The following is a 19,939-nucleotide window of genomic DNA, read 5'->3' as shown; positions in this document are numbered from 1 at the left end:
CAGAAACATGGTGGAATGGTAGTCATGACTGGAGTACAAGTATTAAAGGCTATGTGCCGTTTAGGAAAGACAGAAATAAAGGCAAAGGTGGTGGAGTAGCACTGTATATCAATGATGAGGTAGACTGTAAAGAAATAAGAAGGGATGGAATAGATAAGACAGAGTCTGTCTGGGCAAAACTCACATTGGGAAAGAGAGCTACTAAAGCCTCCCCTGAGATAGTGCTTGGGGTGTGCTACAGACCGCCGGATCTGATTTGGATATGGATAGAGACCTCTTTAATGCTTTTAATGAAGTAAACACTAATGGGAATTGTGTGATCATGGGAGATTTAACTTCCCAGATATAGACTGGAGGACAAGTGCTAGTAACAATAATAGGGCTCAGATTTTCCTGGATGTGATAGCTGATGGATTTCTTCACCAAGTAGTTGAAGAAGAACCAACAAGAGGGGATGCCATTTTAGATTTGGCTTTGGTGAGTAGTGAGGACCTCATAGAAGAAATGGTTGTAGGGGACAACCTTGGTTCAAGTGATCATGACCTAATACAGTTCAAACTAGATGGAAGGATTAACAAAAATAGATCTAGTACTAGGGTTTTTTATTTCAAAAGGGCTAATGTTAAAGAATTAAGGAAATTAGTTAGGGAAGTGGATTGGACTGAAGAACTTGTGGATATAAAGGCGGAGGAGGCCTGGAATTACTTCGAGTCAAAGTTGCAGAAACTATCAGAAGCCTGTATCCCAAGAAAGGGGGGAAAAAATCATAGGCAGGAGTGGTAGACCAATCTGGATGAGCAAGCAGGATGAGGTTACTAGTGGAGTTCCTCAGGGATGAGTTTTGGGACCAATCTTATTTAATCTTTTTATTACTGACCTTGGCACAAAAAGCGGGAATGTGCTAATAAAGTTTGCGGATGATACAAAGCTGGGAGGTATTGCTAACACAGAGAAGGACCAGGATATCATACAGGAAGATCTGAATGACCCTTTAAACTGGAGTAATAGTAATAGGATGAAATTTAATAGTGAAAAGTGCAAGGTCATGCATTTAGGGATTAATAACAAGAATTTTAGTTATAAATTGGGGACACATCAGTTGGAATTAACAGAGGAGGAGAAGGACCTCGGAGTATTGGTTGATCACAGGATAACTGAGCCGCCAATGTGATATGGCCATTAAAAAAGCTAATGCAGTTTTAGGATGCATCAGGCGAGCTATTTCCAGCAAAGATAAGGAGGCGTTAGTACCGTTGTACAAGGCACTGGTGAGACCTCATCTGGAATACTGTGTGCAGTTCTGGTCTCCCATGTTTAAGAAGGATGAATTCAAACTGGAACGGGCTACTAGGATGATCCAAGGAATGAAAACCTGTCTTATGAAAGACTCAAAGAGTTTGGCTTGTTTAGCCTAACCAAAAGAAGGTTGAGGGGAGATATGATTGCTCTTTATAAATATATCAGAGGGATTAATATCAGGGAGGGAGAGGAATTATTTAAGCTTAGTACCAATGTGGACACAAGAATAAATGGATATAAACTGAACACTAGGAAGTTTTAGACTTGAAATTAGACGAAGGTTTCTAACCATTAGAGGAGAGAAGTTCTGGAACAGCCTTCCAAGGGAAGTAGTGGGGGCAAAAGACATATCTGGCTTTAAGACTAAGCTTGGTAAGTTTATGGAGGGGATGGTATGATGGAATAGCCTAATTTTGGCAATTAATTTAACAATTGATCTTTGATTATCAGCAGGTAAGTATGCCCCGTGGTCTGTGATGGGATGTTAGATGGGGTTGGGATCTGAGTTACTATAGAGAATTATTTCCTGGGTGCTGGCTGGTCAGTCTTGCCCACATGCTGAGGGTTTAACTGATCGCCATATTTTGGGGTCGAGAAGGAATTTTTCTCCAGGGCAGATTGGCAGAGGCCCTGGAGGTTTTTCACCTTCCTCTGCAGCATGGGGCAGGGGTCACTTGCTGGAGGATTCTCTGCAGCTTGAGGTCTTCAAACCACAATTTGAGGACTTCAATAACTCAGACATAGGTTAGGGGTTTGTTACAGGAATGGGTGGGTGAGATTCTGTGGCCTGAATTGTGCAGGAGGTCAGACTAAATGATCATAATGGTCTCTTCTGACCTTAAAGTCTGAGTAACATGACCTATGAGGAAGATTGAAAAAATTGTTTGTGTAGTCTGGAAAAGAGAAGATAGAGAGGACATATTAACAGTTTTCAGGTACATAAAAGGTTGTTACAAGCAGGAGGGAGAAAAATTATTTTTCCTAACCTCTGAGGATAGGACAAGAGGCAATGGGCTTAAACTGCAGCAAGGAAGGTTTAGGCTGGACATTAGGAAAGACTCACTAATTGTCAGGATGCTTAAGCACTGGAATAAATTGCCTAACGAGGTAGTTTGGAATCTCCATCGTTTAAGATTTTTAAGAGCAGGTTTGAGAAACACCTGTTAGGGAGGGTTGGATGGATTGTTCTCAGAGAGTAAACCAGGGTCATAGAGTGAATTACAATCTCTATCTAATGTGTTCTACAAGTTGAAAGGTGTGTCAAGATCAAGATGAGGGAAGCAAGAGAAAGGATGGGTTTATGGTTAAGGCAAATGAATGCCACTCAGGAGAATTCCATTCTATCTCTGCTTCTACCACAGTCTTCATATGTGATGCTGAGCTAGTCACTTGGCAGATGCCTACTGTCTTTTGTGGGCTGCGTGTGTGTGTTCTCTCTGTGTGCCACAGTAGCTCTGCACAGAGAGCTGACACAGCAGGTCTTGATCTAACTGCCCAATGGCCAGGTTTATTGTCAATGAAACATGTCTTAGAGTTCTCTACATGCTACAGGTACACTAGCATGTGTATGCCCATTACAATGCACTCAGCTCAGTGGGTGGTGGGACTTTCTGTTCCCCCTTTGGCTGGACAAAGAAACCTCCATCTGTAAGGCCCCTTTTATATACTGATATAAACAAGTTACATATTGCCCCTCTGATATGGTTAGTTACCACCATTTACCTTGTGTGTGTTGGTTCTATCACTAGGCCTTTTATACCAGGCCTCATGTCTCTGGCTTGCTTTCTCTCTACTACAATGAGCACTAAGTTTGTGTTCTTCATTTTCTGGTTGCCCAGGTTGACACATCTGGGGACTGAATGTAGAAGTTCTGAGCTCTCACAACTACAGTTGAAGTCAATGGAAGCTGTTGAGTGCTCAGCACCTCCAGCAGTAAGACAGTGTTCTGGAGGAATGAGGACAGAGGGACAGAGTTCTAGACCCACCTCTGCCAGTTATTCCCTGTGTGGTCTCATGTCAAGTCTTTGACTTAGTTTCTCCATGTGTAAAATGGGAATAACACTGTTCTTCTATCTCATCATTTATTGTGGAGATATATTAATGAATATTTATGAGGCACTCAAGTACTATGGGGTCAAGTATTCTGGAAAAGAGCATGGTGAAATAAATCTGTATTCATTCAGACATTGGATAGCATGCAGTAAATAAGGTAACAAACATTAATTGAATAATGGCAATAAAAATGTTGAACAGCTGCCTCATTCCTTGAGCACTGGCCATCCTCTGTTCTGAATAAGACAAATGCTATGGAAAAAATAGTAAGTGATCATTTAATTAAAGACTGTGTCAAAATACACATGTCCTATGGGGCAGAATTAAGATTGCGTGGACAATCTAAATTTTTCCATTTCCTAACTTTCAAGTGCTTGACTTTGCACCTTAAATAATGTTCTTTTTAACATAGATTTTTAGTATGTAAATATAGGCAGTGCTGGTAGTTAAAGTTGCCAAATTTTTTCCGTTATAAGAACCCGTGTTCGGTTTGTTATAACTGTCTAGCGTTATGTCATTTGGACTGAATTTTTCCTTGTCGGGTGTCTGGGAAAGTTTCAGAAAAAATTTTCAGGCATTTCCATGTATGAATTGTCAAGGGATCCAACTTCTGAGCAAGCCCTACATGCCCAGAAGCAACTTTCCAACTGACATCCTCTTGTGGCTGGGTGTGGTGGTTGCTTGCCCTTTCCTTTGGTTGCCACTTCCTGTTGGTTGCCTCTCTCTAGGTCTTCTGTGGCATAGCCATCTGGCCAGGTCACATAAATGTTCAGTTCCCTTCAGGCATACTCAGAGTCCCCAAATAAACACTTCCTTCAACGACAGTCCCACATTAACACAAACAAAGACTTTTGCCCCTCCTGGACTTAACTCACAGTTCTTCTTCGAGTGATTGCTCATATCCATTCCAGTTAGGTGTACGCGCCGCGCGTGCACATTCGTCGGAAAACTTTTACCCTAGCAACTCAGTGGGCCGGCAGGTCGCCCCCTAGAGTGGCGCCACCATGGCGCTCCATATATACTCCTGCCGGCCCACCCGCTCCTCAGTTCCTTCTTACCGCCCGTGTCGGTCGTTGGAACAGTGGAGCGCGGCTTAGCTGACCTCCACTTCCCTAGCTACTCGTTTTCTCGTATATAATTATGCCCTCCGCACGGGAGATGCCTCCGCTTTATAGCCAGCGGTGAATACTCCCGGTTTACGGCCATAGTCGCCGCCTACCGTAGCTATGTCGGATATGCGTTTTTCCGTATTGGGACGATTCGCTTATCCGAGGAGACTCTGACGCACAACCCACTCAGCCGTGGGCATCGTCACGGTCTTATTCACAGATCAAGGCCTGATGATTACTATAGAGCAATCCACTCTGGTTCCCACGCAGAGGTTGGGCTTCCTAGGGGCTATCTTGGTCTCCTACCTAGCCGGAGCCTGCTTATCGCAACTGCGGTTTTAGGCGATGGCATCAATCATCTGAGGTCTGAAGGCTTTCCCAACGACCTCAGCTCGTTCTTGTCTCAGTCTCCTGGGTCCATGGTTGCCCGCAAGTTTGTAACCAAGCACGCCAAGCTCCGCCACCGTCCTCTCCAAGTCCGGCCCACCTCGGCGTACCGCTTGGACAGGGAGCCAATGGTCATGGTAGTCACCGTTCCCTCGAACGCCTTAGGCTCCCTAGAGTGGTGGCTAACCCCCTCCTTGGTGTGGACAGGATGCGGTTTCATCCGCCCCAGCCCTCACTGCCCCTGACGGCGGACGCATCATCTCTCTGCTCGAGTGCTCATGGTCACCTCCGAGCTTAAGGCCTTCGGTCTTCTAGGGAGCTGGCATTCCTCATTAATGCCCCAAAAATCAGAGTAGTCCGCCTGGCATGCCAGGGGTTCCAGCGGCAGCTGCGAGGCCGTTGTATCTCGGTGTTTACAGCCAACACAATGGCCAGGTGCTTCATAAGCATTCAGGGGGGACATAGTCCTCCCCCCTTTTTTGTCAGGAGGCCATCCATTTCCGGGTCTTTTGCATGGCCCGCTCGATGGAGCTGGCGACGTCCTTTCTCCCAGGCGTTCGGAACGTCTTATCTCTTTGACTCAGCAGGTCTTTCCTGTCTTACGAGTCATCACTCTGCCCCATGTGAGGCGTCCCGCTTTCCGGAGGTGGAAATGGTTCCTCACACAGACCTTTTCGCTCACCGCGAGTGCAGGAAATGCCAGGTGTTCTGCTCCTTCCAAGGTCTCTCCTCGGAATCGATCTTGGACGCATTCCTGATACCGTGGAACGGCCAACTGCATTATGCCTTCCCGCTGTTCCCACTGGTTCGTTACGTCCTGCTCAAATTCCGCAGGGGCGGAGCGTGCGTCATCATGATCACTCCAGAGTGGTCCAGGCAGCACTGACATACCACGTTGCTCGGCCTGTCAGCCCAGACCTCATCACTCAGGGCAATGACAGGCTTCGTCACTCGGACCTGCAGCCTCTTCGCCTCACGGTGGCTCCTGCGTACCTGAGTTGGGGTGACAGGCAGCCTTCCACCTGGTCAACGTACCGAGCCAGGTGGAAGCGTTTCCTTTACAGCTGCAGTACGCTCGATCTTGCTCCTGCTGAGGTCTCGATCCCCTCTATTTGGCCTGCCTCTGGCCTTCAGCGGCAGGATCTGGCGGTATCATCGCTGAGGATACTCTCAGCAGCCGTCCCTACCTTCCAGCAGGCTAAGATGGACGTTCAGTGTCCCACGCTCTATGGGTTCGAGGTCCCTCAAGGGCTTGGAGCGCTTGCACCCTCGGGTGCGCCGCCCAGCCCCGCCCTGGGGCCTCAACCTAGTCTTGGCCAGACGGGTCTCTGAGATCAGAGCTCTTACGAAGGTTCCACAAAGACAAGGTGCAGTTGTGACCGCACCCGGCTTTCCTCCCTAAGGTGTTTTGGCCTTTCATGTTACCCACAGCTCAACGCAATGGGCATAACCGTTGCACTCCTTGGACATCTGTGGAGTGCTCGCATTATGTTGTGCTGACAGAATCATTTCCTAAGGTGCCCCAGCTCTGCCCCGGTAGCGGGCCAAAGGGAGGGCTTGATTGTTTTCCTCTCAGAGGATCTCATCTTGGGTGATGGCGGACATCCCCACTTGTTCTGATTTGGCTCATATTTCCCCAAGCCACATCACCGTGCATTCTACCAGGGCTCAGGCTTCATCTGCCGCCTTGCTGGCTCGTGTTTCTACCCACGAGACCTGTCACGAAGCTCCATTGGTCCTCGGTCCTTACCTTTGCTTCCCAGTATGCCCTGGTTCAGCAGTCAAGAGAGGCTGTAGCCTCTGGCTCGGCAGTTTTATTCTGCCACATTTCACTCCGACCCCACCGCCTTTGTAAGGCTTGGGATTCACCTAACTGGAATGGATATGAGCAATCACTCGAAGAAGAAAAGACGGTTACTCACCTTTGTAACTGTTGTTCTTCGAGATGTGTTGCTCATATCCATTCCGCACCCGCCCTCCTTCCCCACTGTCGGAGTAGCCGGCAAGAAGGAACTGAGGAGCGGGTGGGCCGGCAGGAGTATATATGGAGCGCCATGGTGGCGCCACTCTAGGGGGCGACCTGCCGGCCCACTGAGTTGCTAGGGTAAAAGTTTTCCGACGAATGTGCACGCGCGGCGCGTACACCTAACTGGAATGGATATGAGCAACACATCTCGAAGAACAACAGTTACAAAGGTGAGTAACCGTCTTTTCTCTGTTCCTTTTAGGGAACACTGGACCCTAGTACTGCTTCCCTAGAGCCTGGGTAAGTCAGGCAGTTGTTTGCTCTTTCCTTAAGCAAGGAGTCCCCAGCTTTCCTGGAGCAGGGTGTCCGTTAGCCCGCCGTAGGGCCTTGGTCAGCTGCTCCCTCAGCTGGCCCCACTTAGTCCTCAGGCTCAGAAGGTTTGGCAGGCTTCAGAATAGGCGGGGCTGAGCAGGACATTTCCTACAGTTACTCCTCCAAGCAGTTAAGAACTGTTGTGGCACCCAGCACCATAACTGAGAACAGAGAGACTCTCTCTCCTGTGCTCTCAATGCTTCTCATGCTGGTGCCTGGGCAGCATGAGGAGAAGGAAGCAGCCTAACTTGTTCAAATACAGTGATATGGAGAAGAGGACTGGAAGGATGTGGAGGGTGCAGGCTGAAGGGACAGAGGTAGCAGAGTAGGATAGGGACAGTTTATGCAGGGATAGGACGAAAGGGGAAAGTGGACAGAATGAGACATGGCAGATAGGAACTGAGTAGAGGCAAAAAGGTCTGTACCTTCCACTGTACCTTGCAGTTGTAACAAATTGTGTATCTCCTCCCCTGCTAATGGCTGGTCCACACACAGAATAATTGTTTACTATAGCTGTAAATTACTGTTAGCTCCAGTCCTGCTGATGTCCCATGCTCAGTATGGTTCCATATGAAGAAATTTCTATTTATTTTGTCAGGTTTTTTTTTAAACTAAGCAAATTACAAACAACCTTAATTTGCCTCCCTTGTGTATATGTATTATGAAGCAGTCTTTAGTTACATGATCACATACTATTTTTCCTCATTACCTCCCATCTTCTCCCGTGCACAGGATAAAGTATAGTCAGAGAATGAATCAGATGTGGCAAAAGTACACTTTGAATGGCAGGGCAGAGAGAGGGAAGTGGGAGCAGAGTGGGTGCTCTGCATGGGGAATGAGAGGAGTGACTAACACTTGGCAGGAGTCAGGGGAACTGGTTCCAGGCTGGGAAGGGGGGTCCTTGCAGTTCATGTTTCTCTCATTAGCGACAGACTGTAGCTGCTCCCAACCCTGGCCTGGTCACCCCAGTTCCTGTCTGCTTCCCTGGCCCAATCCTGGGCACCATGGTGCCCCTCTGGGTCCCACTCTTGTCTTCACCTCCCCATGCATGCAGTTTACAGAGCCAATCATATAAGCCAAACTCTTCACAGGTGGAAGCTCTTTATTCCTATTTGCTGAGTGCATATCTTGAGACACCTGGGTCCTGATTTGTAGAAATACTGAATATTCACATCAGTAAATTAAGTAAATGGTAGCTGTGCTTTGAACATACAAAGCATTATTAAAAGGCTAAGTTCTCTGAATAATTTGGTTCTAGGCATCTCAACTTTGGCATTCAAAATTAGTGGACATTTGACAATTTTAGTTTTAATCTCTGTGACTTAATCCTCCATCTGTAAAAACGGGGCTAATAGTACCACCTTACCAAATAGGTGTGTTGTAAAAATTAATGTTTGTGAAGAATTTAAGTACTCCACGGATGAGTGTCATTAAAAAGCCTATGATGAAATTAATAATTCTGTATTCAATGCAGGGTTCAAATGATGCGCAGTATGTAAAGCTTGAGGCCTCACATTGAATGGTGAGGATAAAAGAAATAGTGAATAGCTACCCATTTAGTTAGCCCGATCCATCCAGTCCACCGAATGAGACAGATCCAGTTTTTTAAAAGATTCCAAGGCCTGAAGGAACCATTGTGATCACCTGATCTGGCCGCCTGCATAATGCAACCCATAGAACTTCAACAAAATAATGCCTTTTGAATTGCATAGCTTTAAAAAAAATCAATCTTGATTTAAAAATTCCCACTGATGGAGAAGCCACCACAACTCTTGGTGAATCGTTGCAGTGTTTAATTACTCTGTTAAAATGTATGCATTATGTCCAGTCTGAATAGGTCTAGCTTCAACTTCCAGCTCCTGGATTTTGTTATATCTTTGTCTGCTCGTTATAAAATATTTAGTCCTCATGTGCAGGTACTTATAGACTGATTAAATAACCCCTTAACCTTCTCTTTGATAAGCTATATAAGTTTGAGCTCCTTGAGTCTATAGTTATAAGGCATGTTTTCTAATCTTTTAATCATTCTCATGGCTCCTCTCTGAGCCCTCCAATTTATCAACATTCTTCTTGAATTGTGGATATCAGAACTGGACACAGTACCCTAACAGCAATCACACCAGTGTCAAGTACAGAGTTAAAACACCCTCTATACTCCTATTCGAGAGTCTCCTGTTTATGCATCCAACAATCACATTAGTCCTTTTGGCCACAGTGTTCCACTGGGAGTTCATGTTCAGCTGGTTCTCCACCACGACTCCCAAATCTTTTTCAGAGCCACTGCTTCCCAGGATAGTCACCCATTTTGTATGACCTACATTCTTTGTTCCCTTGCTCGTGCCCAGATTACCTAGGTCTGTATCAGTGGCCTGTCGTTTTCATTATTTATCACTACCCCAATTTGTGTCCTCTTTAGGGGGAAAAAAAAGTGAACTTGTAATTAAAGACTCTTATCATGCATATGCACAGGTCAGCCAAATTAAGGTTGCACAGGTCAACTTAATTCTGGAATTTTCTAACTTTTGAGTGCTTGGCTTTGCAACATTAATTTCTAACATCATTTTTTTGGTATGTGATATATTACATCCAAGAATGACTTTTTTTGTGCTGGAGTGTTGCACAAAGAGCTTGCATTTAATTTATTGCCTACTGTGAATTCTCATTCTCAAGATCTTTCTCAGGCTTACTGCTCTCCAGTTGATAACTGCACTTTTTCTTCCCTCCTCCTAGATGTCTGGTATTATGTTTACTAGTAATGAATTCCATGTTAGTGTATGAAGACCACTGTTCTAATCTTTTCAGATGGTGATTTGGGCCCTCGCTGAATTTACAACGTAGTCTACATTGCTAATGTAAATACTAAAAATGGGCTCCAGTATTGGCTCCAGTTGAAAGTGTTACCATTCAACTGTTTGTTGTTTTGTTTTTGAGGGGGACAACCAACTTCTAAGTAAAATTGTTTGTATCCTACCCTTATCCTTAAATTAAAGGAACTTTTATGCTGTCTCTCTCCCTTTCAGGGTTCAATGATTAAAGGGCTTCAAGAAGAGATTGTAGATCTCAGACAACAATTGTCAGGGGTGGGGTCAGGCGATGGCCCCCACCAGTGTATGAATTGCTCTGCACAGGAGATGCAGAGTAAACTGAAGGAAGCAGTGAGAAAGATCTCTATTCTGAGCCAAGAAAAGCAGCAACTAATTGAAATGGGAAACAGACTTCGAGCAGAACTTAGTGTAGTATCAAAGGAAGGTAAATTCATTCTATATAAGCTTTTGTTCGTGATGAGAGAGTAAATCACAGGGATTTGAGATGGAGAGAGCCAGATGGGCTTGTCTACACTTACCAGGGGATCAGTGAGTGGCGATTGATGCATCGGTGGTCAATTTAGCGAGTCTAGTGAAGACTCACTAAATCGACGCAGGTCGCTCTCCCGTTGACTCCACCGGATCAAGAAGAGTAGAGGGAGTTGATAGGAGAGTGTCTCCCGTTGACTTTGCATAGTGAGGACCTGTGGTAAGTAGATCTACATTATGTCGATTTGAGTTACGCTATTCATGTAACTCAAATTGCATAGCTTAGATTGAATTTCCCCTGTAGTATAGACAAGGCTTAGTGTGACAGTAAAGTGCGGGGAGCAGGTTGATCCTTGAGACAGTGCATTTCTGTTCCTAATGTGAGAATTAGGTGCTAATGCAGAGGTGGGCAAACTTTTTTGGCCCAAGGGCCACATCTGGGAATAGAAATTGTATGGCGGGCCATGAATGCTCAGAAAATTGGAGTTGGGGTGTGGGTGGGGGTAAGGGCTCTGGTTGGCAGTGCAGGCTCAAGGGTGGGACCAGAAATGAGGAGTTCAGGGTGCAGGAGGGGGCTCCAGGCTGGGTTGAGGGAATAGGGTGCAGGGGGCAGTAAGGGCTCTGGCTAGGGGTGTGCAGATTCTGGGGTGGGGCTGGGGATGAGGGGTTTGAGGTGTAGGAGTGTGCTCCAGGCTGGGATCGAGGCGGCTGGAGGGCGGGACGGGGATCAGGGCTGGGGCAGGGGGTTGGGGCATGGGGGGAGGCACAAGGTTGCAGGATCCGAGCAGCACTTACCTCAAGCGGCTCCCAGAAGCAGCGTCATGTCCCTTCTCTGGCTCCTATGTGGAGGCACAGCCAGGCAACTCTGCATGCTGCCCTGTCTGCAGGCACCGTTCCTGCAGTTCCCATTGGAGCACCGGAGGGGACCATTGGAGCATGTAGGAGCCAGAGGGGAGCCAGGCTGTGGCTTCCAGGAGCTGTCTGGAGTAGCCCCCAACCCAACTCCCTGGCTGGAGTGCCAGAGCAGAGCCATTCTGCAACTTCCAGGAACCGTGTGGTGTGACCCTTGACTCTGTGCTCCGGCTGGAGCACCAGAGCTGGGCAAGCCCCAGACCCTGCTCCCCAGTGGGAGTTCTCGGGCTGGCTTAAAATGGCTTACAGTCAGATCTGGCCTGCAGGCCGTAGTTTGCCCACTCCTGTGCTAGAGATTGAGAGCAAGTTTGTCCCTAATGCAGAAAGAGTTGGGCTAAAACATAACAAAGAGTTTGCCAGTCAATAAACTCTTGGATATGGAGATATTCGGTAAAGAACAACCTAGTGCTAAAGTGTCAGTGTAGACTTTGCATAAGAGTGAAAATTTGGTTCTGTATTTATAAAGAGGTTGTTCATCTCATGGAATCATTGTTTGATTTTCATGGAAGAGGAGAAGAAAGCAGAATAACCTTATCAAATAAACTTAAGATGAATTTTGAGATCATGTGAGAGAATTTCATTGTAGAGATTTTAATTCTACTAGTAAAAGGGTTTTAAAAAATCACTAGTAGGAAAAGACATTTCTAGGCCAATTCTGACACAACTTTGTATCCCTATGCAATGAGCAACTGCCATGTTCTATAACTCATTTATGACTACTGTAAGCACCTAAATGAAGGGGAAATTTTCTTTTAGTTAAGAGTGACAATGTAGAAAATTCCCTCTCCATAATTCATTTTCTCTCCTTTTTAGGATTTCAGCATTACACTAGCTCTAAACAGGGCCCTGTTCATACTGTTTATGGTGCTCTGTATCCTAAAGAGCTTGCCCATGAAGCACAGCGTCGATTCTCAGCTTTAGAGCATTTACAGTACCAGCTTACCACACAGGTAATGATATAACCTCTGTAAAACTGGGTCTGACAAGATTATGGAGACATCGTGCTAACCCCATCAGTTGCTTATAACTTTCTCCAGAATCTTCTTAGATTGAAATTTCTCATGCTAGATCTCAGCCCAGAAGCCTTTTTGGACCATTTGTGGTAAGTCCAATTGGCTGACTTTGAGTTAACTAAACCTAGAGCAGAGCAGAAATGTTTTTCACGTAAGAAACTTTTCAGATGCATTTCTATGTTACTATAGTAAAATTTCAGTCCTAAATGAGGAGTATGTCTGTCTTGAAGAAATTTAGATATAAAATGATAGTTGTGGTCCATTTGGAAACATATGACATGTTTACATTTACTTGGAATTTACAGATTTTTAAAGTGCACTCATCCAAATAATTATAATAGCATGTACATTCAAACATGCAAACTGGTAAAGTCAGATTTTATTAATTTAAAATGAAGTTATAGTCAGAAAAACAGAATGAGTGAAATCCTGACTCTATAGAGGTCAGTCAGGGGTTTGCCATTGTCTTCAATGGAGCTGGCATTTCACTCTGTGTACTTTAATGAATCAGCAGATAAGTCCTTTATATGCGTTGAGTCAGAGCTGCTGTCTTTTCACTACTGTCAGCCCTGTAGCACCAGCACAGTTTTGCAAGAGGGAGCTAGAGCTCTTCTGACTTACACATCTTCAGTAGAATTACTTACCAAATGCCAATGGCAATCCATCCACCAACAGCCATATACTATTCCAGTGACAATCAAAGGGAATTGTCATCATAGCTTCAAAACCATGGTTGGCAGAGCTGTTGCAAACCTACGCCTGTTAGTGACCTGCACTCCAGCTGCTTAAAGTGCTTGGGGGAAACTCATGTGAGGGACAAGTGCCAGATCTGTTAGTACTTCAGACCCTGCACTGAAAAAGACAGAGACATTAGGCTGAAGGTTGTCCTCATGGAAGCTGGCCTCAGATAGGTCTCGGAGCCGAGCCGCTCCAATTTGGCACTGAGAACTTTGGCATTTGTGCAGTGCTCCCCGGCACTGAGCTCTTCCTGCAGAGGTGCTGGGGGTGCTGCTGTACCCCCTGGCTTGAAGTGGTTTTCATTATATACAGGGTTTACAGTTTGGTTCCATGGCTTTCAGCACACACACACACAACTATAAAAATTGTTCCAGCTCCCCTGGAGGTTGTGGAGAGTTTGGGAGGAATTATTAGGAGTGGAGTTTTGGCCATTGTCAAGGGGTGAGCATCCTGAGTACATCCCCTTGGGGCCCTACTAGTGCATTGCGCTCAGCATCCCCTTGGGTTCTTTCAGTCAGAAACTTGTGCCTCCTTCCTGGGATCTGATTTATTAATTTTTTCTACATAGGATGACTTGCTTGTTTGTTGCCCCAGTTGACCCTGCACTGGATCTCTAGAAAAGTCCTGGTCAGCTGTTCATGCTAATTCAGAAAGTTATTACCTCTCTACTTAAATAGGAGTGCTCAGCTCTCCTCCTTGGCGCTGGGTTATAATTTAGCCAGCTGAAAACTCTTATCCAGCTGCTTCCTCAGCTGGCCCCTTTTTCCTCAATTAATCTTCAGGCTAAGAGGATCCAGCAGGCAGCCCTCTCTTCCTGGTGTCTGTCCTGTTATGAAGGAATAGCTAGCATGTATGCTAGTCCCCATCTCAAATCCAGCTCATTCCCAATTGACTGGGTGAGAGGGGAACCTGGCCACACCCTGTCTGCAAGGCTCCTGGCTCTAGGCCCCTAAAGATACAGTGATGGGATTTCCTCCCAAGCATCATTCATTCCTGGGACTGCTTCCTCTCTATATCCCCAATAAGTCCTTATACTGAACGTTTCAAACCTTTAAAGGTCCATGTCATGTAGTGGGATGGGCTGACCACTACATGCTACTCCGTGTGCAGGGAAAACTACCCTGTCATCGCAATATTGATCTTTAGGTACCTAATGTAGTTTAATTTCCTACTTCATATCTCTATGCTATGTGTCTAGTGCTTACAGTAATCACAAGAAACTGATCTGTAAATACAGTCTTTCCAGAGGTTCAGGAAAACACATTGCAGGTTATCTGTAGATCCCTGTGTTAAATGAAATGTGCAATCATTTAGGCTGGCTTCTTTTCATAACAGGAGCTCCAGTATGCACAGCGACAACGTTTCTCAAGATTAACTTCTATGATTACATTTCCTAGCTCAATAGAGAGGTTAAGTTGTGGAAATGTTCCAAGTAGTGGTGGTGAGGGAGCGGAACTACCACAGATTCAGGTACAGTACAGGATCTACTTTTGATCTACATTTAAACATGTGATTTAGTTCTATGTAACTTCTGGAAAATGAGTATTAGACACTGAAAATTCATTACTTTAGTTATTCATTAAGTGCAAAATAGTATTTATAATACAGCTTTATTTTATAAAACCAATTTTAAACAAGTTGTATCCCAACCACACTGTCCATGTTCCAAGCTCATCCTCTTTCACCTTATGCCCTGTCTAAATTAGAAATAATAACACAGCTTGTCTCCCAGCTGCTGAAACCATCTAGCTATCTCACTGAGAAGCTCCCAGCCGTGACTCTCTCCCCTCGCTCTTTTGATTAACCCAATTTCCATGTGTCATCCATCTGAAGAGTAGATATCCTCTTAAGGGGATGTTTTGATTCTCACAGGTTCAAATGGAATCTTCTGTTAGAAATTGCAGTCCAGGGCAACAAAAGGAATGTACATCCTCAGAAACAAACCAATCACAGCAACTCAATAGGGAGAGCACTAGCCAATCCCAACAGGCCTGGATGTCATCATCTGGAGTACACAGCTCCCTCCAGGATATTTGGCAGATTCTGGATATGGGATCAAGTCCTTCTATTCTCAGCCCTCAAAGCAACGTAGATCAAGGTAAGCATGACTAGGAAAGAATTCACAGCAGGTCAGTCTTCTAGAGGAATGAAGATGCAATAGTAGATTCTCTCTGTTTACCCTAATTTTAATATACGAGAGTGGTCCTAAAGTTACAGTCACTTAATTATCCATAAACCCAATTGTCATATATTTCCAGGAATTACTTTGATAACTGAATATTGAACAGTTAAGAGGAACACTAACACTTCTCCCCAGGATTATCATCTTCTTTAAGAATACTGTTCCCCTCTTAATAAAATGATTAACTAGAGGAATACAAATACCACTCGCCTTTATAGCAGAACTTTATTAGAAGATATTAAAATGAGTCCTCAATAACTGGACAATTCATATACTGTCATGTTGCTGTTGGAGCAGCACTGTAACTTGGTCAGTCCTTACAAAGCTATTACTTTGTGGCAGGTATAGGCTCTCATATTATTTATTATTTATTTGCATTATGGTAACAGATAGAGACCCCAGCTGAGATCAGGGCCCCATTGTGCAAGTTATCATAAAAACATATAGTAAGAAACAGTCCCTACCTGAGAAAATGTTAGTTTAACTAGAAAAGACAAAACAGGTAAAGGGTGGAAGGAGAAATAGAGGGAGAGAGAGCTAATGCAAAATGGCCAAGGTTACACAGCAGGTCAGTAGCAGAGCTGGGAGTAACACCTGTGTCTCCTGACTTCCAGCCCAGTCCCCTATCCACTGGACCACTGCCTCTCCATAACCCTACTATGCTATGCTGACAATTTATTGGCACAGATTTAAAGAAATCTCTGTAATTCTGAGGCACTGTGGATTAATGTTGCATAGTGTTTAAGGCCAGAAAGGTCCATTAGATCATCTTTCCTGAACTCCTGTACATCATATTACATTTCATCTAGATATCCCTATAGAAAAGCTAGAGACTTTAGTTAGACCAAAACATTTCAGTCCTCAGGAGATTTAACTATGTGTCACATGCTGAGCACAGGAGAAACCAAGATGGCACCAATACCCAAGGTCCCTGCAGTGGCACAGAATTGTTTGAGATGATCCCGGCAGGTGAACCATGCCCTTTGCTGCAGAAGAAGGTGAAAAATCCTTAAGATCCCAGTCATTCTGACCTGAGGGAAAATTCCTTCCTGATCCCAAATCTGGTAATCTCTGTGATCCTGAGCATATGAGCAAGACAAGATGTGTGAGGTAATATCTTTTATTGGACCAACTTCTGTTGGTGAGACAGACAAGTTTTCAAGCTTACACAGAGTTCTTCTTCAGGTTTGAAGAAACTTTTTCTAGATTCATGGCCGGGAGTTAGGAGATCCTCTGTAATTTCTCAGGCCACTGGTCCACTGCTCGGTGTCCCATCTCCAGCTGTAGCCAAGCTCTGATGCTTCAGAGGAAGGCAAAACTGAAAACAGAATACATTTAAGCCAATTCTATATCAGCTTAAAAAATTCCTTCCTGATCCCTGCAGGCAACTGTCTGAAGCCCTGAAGTATGAGATTTGATTATAGAACTGAAAGTGTTATGAGACTATTGAGAGTGATGCAGGCAAACCTGTTCTCCCAATGGCCTTGAAGGAAGGGGAAGACTAGGGGAGACTCAGTCACAGATTCCAAAATCAGAAGGGACTGTTATGACCATCCATCCCTGCCCCCATGCACACACAGGCCATAGAATTTCTCTTAGAAGCTTGATTAAAGTGTATCTTTTAAAAAGGTATCTAATTTCATCATAAAGACTCTAAGCGATGGTGAATCCACCAGCTCTCCCAGTAAGCTGTTCCAATGTTTAATCACACTCACTGCTAGGAAATTGTCTTATTTCAATGTTAAATTTATCTAAATTCAACTTCCAGCCATTGGATCCTGTTATGCCTTTGTCAGCCATGTTGGAAAGCTCCCCACCCCATCAGATCTCTTTTCTAGCTGTAAGTGCCTATGTGCAGTGATTGAGTCACCTCTCCGCTGTATCTCGGATAAGCCGAGCTCCCTAAACCTCACATTTTAAGGCTTGTTTTTCAGCCTCTCTATCATTTTTATGGCCTTCTGTTGAACTCTTTGTAGTATTTCCACATCCTCCTTGAAGATTGGCTATTAGAACCGGACACCGTATTCTAGTAGTGATCTTACCAATGCTATGTACAGAGGCAAGTTCACTTATCTACTTCTACTTGATATTCCCCTTTTTATTACATTCAAGGAGCATATTAGCCCTTTTTGTCACAGCATTGTATTGAGGTCTCATATTGAGTTGATTATCTGTCATGGCTCCTAAGTGCTTTACCAAGACAGAATCTTGCATCCTGTAGGTATAACCTCCAATCTTGGTTCCCAGATGTATTACCTGGCATTTGGCTGCATTAAAACACATTTTGTTGCATTGTAACCATTTAACCAGGCAATTCAGATCACTCTGTAACAGTAACCTGTGTCACGGAGTCCCTGGACGATGCTCTGGAACTGCTCTCCACAAAGCCAGTCAGGACTTTGGGGAACCTCCTGTCCCTTGGAGCAGATTGTCTTCAGGGCAAGAAGCTCACATGGCTTCCCCTTTCTGGGTCTCTCCTTGGAGCATTCAGCATATGCCCCTCCATGCACTTCCCACAGCGAGTCCACCCAGGCAGGGTCCTGGGGAAGCCAGAGGGGCCTGCACCCCCACTTCGCTTCACAGTCAGACGTGACTCTTAGCCAGCCAGTAAAACAGAGGTTTATTAGATGACAGGAACACAGTCTAAAACAGAGCTTGTAGGTACAGAGAACCAGACCCCTCAGCCGGGTCCATTCTGGGGCCCAGCGAGGCAGACAACCCCGTCTTACCTCACTTCCTGTCCCCAGCCAGCTCCAAAACTGAAACCCCCTCCAGCCCCTCCTTTCTGGCCTTTCTCTTTCCTGGGCCAGAGGTCACCTGATCTTTGTTCACCTTTAGCTGTTTCTTTGCAAGGGGGAAGGGCCTCAGCCATTTGTTGTCAGGATACAAAGTGTCAGCCATCTATGCACACTGGAGACTTAAGAAATGCATAGGGGAAACTGAGGAACCCACACAGTATTCAGAGGAAACTTTAAGAACAGTCTCTCTTCGTCACAACCTGTCATCCTCGTTATTTACTACCCCAGCAATCTTTGTCTCATCTGCAAATTTTATCAGCAAATGTTTTTTATAAAATCATCATTTTATGTCATTATTATTTTATAAATTCATCTAGATTATTCATAAAAATATTAGTGTGATAGTATGATATCTCACTATTACCAGCTACATGTTGAGAACTGTCAGTGAACCAGTTTTTAAACCATCTAATTTTTTTAACCCTGTTAATTATGCATTGTGACATTCCCCAGGGTACAGTCTGGACTGTTGAACAGATGCATCCCCTCAATTTTCCAGCATGGGGTGCCTTTTATACTGCATCACTGTGAGAGTAACGACTCCTGGTTTGCTCACAAACAGCCTCCAGCATGTAAATCACTCCTGAGTGCTATAGCCGGCCACCCATGAATTACACTGCAGGGCAATACCAGGAAACTCTCAGTCCCAGCCTTTTCCCCTAGAAATGTGGATCTTGTACTACCCAGTACCCCTGGACAATACAAGCTCGTTGAAGGTATATAATTTCATTAATAGAAAATATGCACAAATCCTGTTACCCCAAATGAAGTTTCCCAAACAGTTCAATCCAAACACTCACTGGTTTAGATAAAGCAATAAAGCAAGTTAGATTTTAAGTGATTGCAAGTAGGGCTGTTGATTGATTGCAGTTAACTCGCACGATTAACTAAAAAAAATTAATCGCGATTAAAAAAATCTACTCACACTGTTAAACAATAGAATACCAATTGAAATGTATTACAATATTTGTGCATGTTTTTCTACCTTTTCAAATATATTGATTTCTATTATGACACAGAATACAAAGTGCACAGTGCTCACTTTATATTATTTTTATTTACAAATATTTGCACTGTAAAAATGATAAACAAGAGTATTTTTCAATTCACCTCATACAAGTACTCAAGTGCAATCTCTTTTTCATGAAAAGTGTAACTTATAAATGTCATTTTTTGTTACATAACTGCACTCAAAAACAAAACAATGTAAAACTTTAGAGCCTGTAAGTCCACTCAGTCCTACTTCTTGTTCAGCCAATGGCTAAGACAAACAAGTGTGTTTACATTTACAGGAGATACTGCTGCCTGCTACTTATTTACAGTGTCACCTGAAAGTGAGAACAGGCATTCGCATGGCACTTTTGTAGCTGCTGTTGCAATGTATTTACCTGCTGGATATGCTAAATATTCGTATGCCTCTTCATGCTTCAGCCACCATTCCAGAGGATATGCTTCCATGGTGATGATGCTCGATAAAAAAAAATGTGTTAATTGAATTTGTGACTGAACTCCTTGGAGAATAGTATATCTCCTGTTCTGTTTTACCTGCAGTCTATCATATATTTCATGTTACAGCAGTCTTGGATGATGACCCAGCACATGTTGGTTTTAAGAACACTTTCACAGCAGATTTGACAAAATACAAAGAAGATACCAATGTGAGATTTCTAAAAATAGCTTTTGCATCTTCTTTTAACCAGATTGTCTTCTAGCCGAGAATTACCTTTTTGTCTATCTGTGGGATCATAGACCTCCAATAGAACAGTGGTTCTCAAACTTTAGCGACCCAAGGATCTCCATTTTGATTTAAATTTTTTT

At 44.3% G+C, this 19,939-nt stretch overlaps 1 protein-coding gene across 6 annotated transcripts in view; it reads left to right on the top strand.

Annotated features, from left to right (window-relative positions):
• CCDC57 (coiled-coil domain containing 57) overlaps positions 1-19,939 on the top strand; it is a 150,609-nt gene that overhangs the window by 99,761 nt on the left and 30,909 nt on the right. For 3 of the 6 annotated variants that reach the window (XM_030534228.1, XM_030534226.1, XM_030534227.1), the window contains 4 exons: positions 10,206-10,434; positions 12,204-12,340; positions 14,477-14,611; positions 15,014-15,239. In XM_030534228.1, the coding sequence (XP_030390088.1) occupies positions 10,206-10,434; positions 12,204-12,340; positions 14,477-14,611; positions 15,014-15,239 (727 nt within the window). The remainder of the gene's footprint in view (positions 1-10,205; positions 10,435-12,203; positions 12,341-14,476; positions 14,612-15,013; positions 15,240-19,939) is intronic. The other 3 variants (XM_030534231.1, XM_030534232.1, XM_030534230.1) reach the window with 2 other exon arrangements.

This window comes from Gopherus evgoodei, chromosome 15 (assembly GCF_007399415.2).
Source record: "Gopherus evgoodei ecotype Sinaloan lineage chromosome 15, rGopEvg1_v1.p, whole genome shotgun sequence".
In the NCBI taxonomy this organism is placed as follows: Eukaryota; Metazoa; Chordata; order Testudines; family Testudinidae; genus Gopherus; species Gopherus evgoodei.
This window is presented reverse-complemented; position numbering and strand designations above follow the sequence as displayed.